The following is a 6159-nucleotide window of genomic DNA, read 5'->3' as shown; positions in this document are numbered from 1 at the left end:
TTTCAAGTTGAATCTGACGGTTGCTTCAGAAAAATACATATCTGTTAATCACCTTTCCCCAAGCTCCATAGAGTTGTTTAGTTTATTCCAGTCGCAAGACGAGGGAAAGCCGGAAACGGAAATGCCTTTGACAACCTCCCAAAGAGGCTGCCATGGCGGCCAGGGAGGAGGTGCTTACTTTGCAGGCTGAAGTTGCCCAGCGTGAGGAGGAGCTGAGTTCCCTGAAGCGGAGGCTGGCGGCGGCTCTTCTGGCCGAGCAGGAGTCAGAGCGGTTGGTTCCAGTGTCTCCCCTGCCGCCGAAGGCCGCCCTGTCCCGAGATGAGATTCTGCGCTACAGCCGGCAGCTCGTGCTGCCTGAGCTGGGCGTGCAGGGACAGCTGCGCCTGGCGACCGCGTCCGTGCTGGTCGTGGGCTGCGGGGGGCTCGGCTGCCCACTGGCGCAGTACCTGGCAGCGGCCGGCGTCGGCCGCCTGGGCCTTGTGGACTACGACGTAGTAGAAGTGAGCAACCTGGCCCGCCAGGTGCTGCACGGCGAGGCACTGGCCGGCCAGGCCAAGGTCTTTTCGGCTGCCGCTACACTGCGCCGTCTCAATTCGGCGGTGGAGTGCGTGCCCTACGCCCAGGCGCTTACGCCAGCCACGGCGCTAGACCTGGTTGGCCGCTATGACGTGGTGGCTGATTGCTCCGACAACGTGCCCACTCGCTACCTGGTTAACGACGCCTGTGTGCTAACCGGCCGGCCCCTGGTGTCGGCCAGCGCCCTGCGCTTCGAGGGCCAACTCACAGTCTACCACTACGGCGGTGGGCCTTGCTATCGCTGCGTGTTTCCGCAACCACCTCCGGCGGAGACGGTGACCAGCTGCGCGGATGGCGGGGTGCTTGGTGTGGTTACCGGGGTCCTGGGCTGCCTGCAGGCGCTGGAAGTGTTGAAGATCGCTGCAGGTCTGGGCCCCTCTTACAGTGGCAGCCTGTTGCTCTTTGATGCCCTCGGAGGTCATTTCCGCTGTATTCGGCTGCGGAGGCGCAGGCCCGACTGTGCAGCTTGCGGGGAGCGGCCCACTGTGACTGATCTGCAGGACTACGAAAGCTTCTGTGGCTCCTCGGCCACCGATAAGTGCCGCTCCCTACAGTTACTGAAACCAGAGGAGCGAATTTCTGTCGTCGACTATAAGCGACTTCTGGATTCCGGGTCACCCCACGTGTTGCTGGACGTCAGGCCTCCAGTGGAGGTGGACCTGTGTCGGTTGCCTCACTCCCTACACATCCCTTTGAAACATTTGGAACGGAGGAATGCGGAGAGCCTGAAACTCTTGGGAGAAGCAATCCGGGAAGGGAAGCAGGGCACACAGGAAGGGGTATCTCTCCCCATTTATGTGATCTGCAAACTGGGCAATGACTCCCAGAAAGCCGTGAAGATCCTGCAGTCCTGGACAGACTTAGACTCTTTAACAGTTCGGGATGTTGTGGGAGGCCTCATGGCCTGGGCTGCCAAAATCGATGGAACATTTCCGCGATACTGAGATGGCCGGTAGAGTCTGACCAGCGAAAGATGTGGGTTGTCATGTTACCTAAAGTTTTTTTGCCTTTATGAATGTATTTGCATTTTTTTCAGTAATGTACGGAACAGCCTGGGATTCTCCAATATCTGCGGATAGGTGGACTTCTTTTTATAAGGAGCTTTTTAATTGTAACTTACTGGGTGATGTAGCAATTAAGGGGTTATAACACTGTTCCTCTGAACTGTCTTGTGTTTGCAGCACTTGGATGGTGTGTTGAACAGGTGGGATAGAATGTAAGTGACAGGACTTTGTGTTTTGAACTGCAGGTCATTTGCGTGTCCTGCCTTTTTTAAAGCTCTTTAAAGTTGTCCATTTTATTGCTTGGAAAGGTGTAATATAGTTACTGAATTGATCATGGATGATATAGTTAAGATAAGTTTATTGTTTACTAAGACATTCTTTGGGTGTTATTTCTAATTCAAATGATGGAACATGCCCTAGAGAATTCAGTGTTTAAAATGTAAATTGTTAAAACATTAAAATGAAAATTAGCTGGGAAGTGGTCATTCGATTAAATATTTTCAGTTAATAGCCAAGTAAGATATTTACAGTCTAGCAAGATAGAAACCACCTTTGTAGCATGTCAGTTTCTTTTATAAATTGCTGTTGTTTTCTTAGACTTAACTTCAGGGTCCACCTTATGTGGACACAAATAGAAATTTCTAAACTGTGTGGTTTGGCTTGCTTTGGAATCTTCAAGTCCCAAGTCCCAGCCTTCTGCCCTCCCCTGTCCTTTTGTCCCTGTCCAACCTGTTATTTTTATTTTTGTCTTTACTGTATGGCCAGAATGCCAAATATAATATTGAATTAAAGTGAAATAATGAACATTCTTCTCTCCTTTGCAGTTTCAGGTGAAGAACTTTGAATATTTAACCAATATTACTTGTTATTGCTTTACTGTAGATAAATACCTCCTATCAGATTAAATAAAATTCTGTATAGTTCTGCATTTTTATGTGCTTTTTTCTTCTGTTAATGTTGTGAATTACATTTTTTTTTATTGTGGCAAAAATACCCCCACATAACTTAAAATTCACCCTCCTGACAGTCGCCACATGTACAATACAATATTGTCAACTCTGTGCACATGCTGGGCACCAGATTCCAGAAGCCTCCATCCTGCGTGACTGAGACTTTATACCCACTGAACAGCTCCCCGCCTCTCCCCTTTAATTTACCTTTTCTATTTTGATTTAATCTATTCCAGTGTTTTATAGCAGTATAAAATGTTGGTGTTTTTATGTTTGTGTACTTATTAAATAGCTTTTTCATGAAATGGCAGGTAGTTTGCCCAACTTCCAACGTATTATGCAACAAAATTAAAAGCAAAAATTGGGTATGTGAGTATATAGTAGAGGCAAATTGAACAATCCATGATATATCAAAAGGGGGCCTCTATTCTCTAACTGATTGTTGTGTGGCAGGCTATAATCATCAGAAATCACAGATGTAAATGTAAAATGTTTGTATCTCTGAGTACAATTTTTTTTTTTTTTTTTTGCGGTACACGGGCCTCTCACTGTTGTGGCCTCTCCTGTTGCGGAGCACAGGCTCCGGACGCGCAGGCTCAGCGGCCATGGCTCACGGGCCTAGCCGCTCCGCGGCATGTGGGATCTTCCCGGACCAGGGCACAAACCCACGTCCCCTGCATCGGCAGGCGGACTCTCAACCACTGCGCCACCGGGGAAGCCCTCTGAGTACAATTTTTAAAGATTAAAAGCGTTGTGGGCCAGACAAAACCCTCTGCAGGTCAGAATTTCTCACCAGTTTGCAACCTCTGACACAGACTCTTGTTTTATGATAAAAGGATGGTATTGTTTAATAATCAAATTCAAAATTAGACATCACTTTTTGAGTGTGAGACATATTATAGCTCATTTTGGAATAGGCATGCTTAAAGTATGATAGGCCTTTGTTATAAAGACAAAGCAGGTTTCTTATGACTGTTTCTTCCAAGGAGAGGTGGAAATAAATGACAGACCTGGAGAGGAGAACAAAGATGGCTGGCCTCTGTCACACTTCTTACTCCTGGGAAGTGAGCTAATTCTGATATATATCAGGAAACAATCAGGTGGACAGAGGAGGAACTAGTTCATACTGTAAAGACAGATGTCCTAAAGTTAGGCAGCTTTGCTAGTTCCTGCAAACCTGGTTGTCAGTGGGACAGGCAACAGAAGTTGACCCTGACTGATTGAGAGAAGGGCTTATTAAAGTGATCTGAGGGCTTCCCTGGTGGCGCAGTGGTTAAGAATCCGCCTGCCAATGCAGGGGACATGGGTTTGAGCCCTGGCCCGGGAAGATCCCACATGCCGCAGAGCAACTAAGCCCGTGTGCCACAACTACTGAGCCTGCGCTCTAGAGCCCGCGAGCCACAACTACTGAGCCCGCGTGCCACAACTACTGAAGCCCGCGAGCCACAACTACTGAGCCCGCGTGCCACAACTACTGAAGCCCGCGCGCCTAGAGCCCGTGCTCTGCAACAAGAGAAGCCACCGCAATGAGAAGCCCGTGCGCCAAACGAAGAGTAGCCTCCGCTCACTGCAACTAGAGAAAGCCCATGCACAGCAATGAAGACCCAACATAGCCCAAAATAAATAAAATGTAAAAAAATTTTTTTAAAAAAGCTTTAAAGTGATCTGAGGTGTTTTTGAGAATTTGGGGGAAGACTCGAAACTGTACTTCCAGGAACGATGCCCAAGACCATGCACAGAACTGACCTGAGAACTCTATGCTGTGCTGTTCCATCTAGTACTAGAGGAAGCTGGCAGCACAGCCTCGCCAAACTCACTTGACTTGGCTCCATGCTCTTCCAGAAAGCCCAACACCTCAGCCACAGCCTAGGGGCCAGAGAGCAGAGTTTCTTTCCACCACTCTTTACTGAGTCGGTCTTATGAGGGTGTGTCTGGTAAGTAGAGCCTGGTCCCATGCCTTCATCCTAGCTGCAAGAGCCGCTGGGAATTTGAGTTCCGACATCTACAGTAGGGAGGCTGAACTCATGACCTGGGATTTTTCTCAGATTAGGGAATGATTTTTCAGAAGATTGGCTGTTAAGAATATGACAAGTATCCATTACAGGATCCAGATCTTTTTATTCTTTGAAATTCTCTTTTCTCTTGTAGCTAGCATTTTACAATCAGATGGGATTTGAACCAGATAACTTTTTTCCTTTTCATTGAACCTCAAGTGTACCAGTTACCATTCTAAGCTCTGGGATAAAGAAAGATGAACAAGAGGGAATTCCCTGGTGGTCCAGTGGTTAGGACTCTGCGCTTCCCCTGCTGGGGGCCCAGGTTCAATCCCTGGTCAGGGAACTAACATCCCACAAGTTGTGAGGTGCAGCCAGAAAAAAAAAAAAAAAAAGAGATTTCCTATTGCTATGGAGTTTACATTTAAATGGACAGGGGGAGACAAGTCAACAAGTAGGTTAGTGATAAGTGCTATAAAAGACAAAACTATGTGATGTATTGGAGTGGGGAGGGGAAGCTATTTTGGATAGATTCAGAGAAGGGTTGACATGAAACACAAAGCCTGAGTGGTGAGAAGAAGCCAGTTAGGTCTGGGAGAACATCCCATACTGGAAGGAATACAAGTGGGAAGACCCTGAGACAAATAAACCTGTAATGTTCGAGAAACTTGAAGAGGCATGTGAGGCTGTGAACGGCTGGGGAGAGTAGAACAAGGTGAGGTTTAGGGAGATAGGGAACGTACCATGTAGGTTGTAGACCATAATAAGGGTTTTTTATTTTAAGTAAAATAACAACTAACATTTATTGAGCACTTACTGGTGATTTGGGATTTGAACCCAGGTGGTCTGGCTGGAGAGCCTGTGCCCTAAGCAGTATGCTATGCTGACTCTCAGTGAGAACTTTGTAATTGTTGTATATGTTTTCATTTTTGAAAAACAACCTATGCCCTGATAATCGCAGAATGGAAAGAGCTTGTATTTCAGATGCAACACAATTGTACTCTGAAGCACTTGGTTTGCAGACCTCTCTCTAGGGAAGGAACCCCAGAGTGAAATCCCTGGGAGCCCTCTGACACACCTAGGCAGTAATATCCAGTTAATCAGGAGCCACTTTGGTCAGGGAGGGTGAGAAATAAAGTCTCAGCGTAAGGAGTCACAGCTAGTAAATAGAACGGTGGCCAAGGAGGGGGGTCAAAAAAGGGCAGTAAGTCGCCTGAGAATGTTCCCATGGGAGATGAGGTGGTTTTTTTTTTTTTTTTTTTTTTTTTTTGTTTAAGCTTGTTTATGTTTAATTAGCTGCTCCCCCCCACAGAAGCAGAGGGTCCCCTGGGAGCCTGAGGTCAGGTATGTGGTCCAGTTTGTTCTACCCAGGAGATTTCTTTATTTTCATAGGTGTATTTTCTCAGGGTTCCATATGTAACATGAGGTAGACCTGTCCAGGTAAGAGTAAAATCTCATCACTAGAAATCATGCACCTGCTGAAGATTCAAGATAATTCTGGAGTTGGTTGGGAATATTAGGAAGACTACTATGGTGCAGGAGTGGGAAAATATTTTGCAATAAAACAGTAAAAGGGGTTAATTCATACCTTTGATGAAATATAATTTCCAAAGCACTCAGGATGTGGGAGAAAGC

At 46.9% G+C, this 6159-nt stretch overlaps 1 protein-coding gene across 1 annotated transcript; it reads left to right on the top strand.

Annotated features, from left to right (window-relative positions):
- The first annotated feature begins 39 nt into the window (after positions 1–39).
- MOCS3 (molybdenum cofactor synthesis 3) lies at positions 40–2470 on the top strand. The gene has a single exon (XM_079944735.1). The coding sequence runs from the start codon at positions 153–155 to the stop codon at positions 1518–1520; it is 1368 nt and encodes a 455-aa protein (XP_079800861.1). The 5' UTR covers positions 40–152; the 3' UTR covers positions 1521–2470.
- The last annotated feature ends 3689 nt before the right edge of the window (positions 2471–6159 follow it).

The sequence above is a fragment of the Stenella coeruleoalba genome, assembly GCF_951394435.1.
Source record: "Stenella coeruleoalba genome assembly, chromosome: 15".
Classification (NCBI taxonomy): Eukaryota; Metazoa; Chordata; class Mammalia; order Artiodactyla; family Delphinidae; genus Stenella; species Stenella coeruleoalba.
The sequence above is the reverse complement of the archived record's forward strand: the minus strand, read 5'-3'. Positions and strand labels throughout refer to the sequence as shown.

Bases quoted from the DNA above. Each gene is read 5' to 3' on its own strand.
- MOCS3 (XM_079944735.1), top strand. From the start codon at position 153: ATGGCGGCCAGGGAGGAGGTGCTTACTTTGCAGGCTGAAGTTGCCCAG.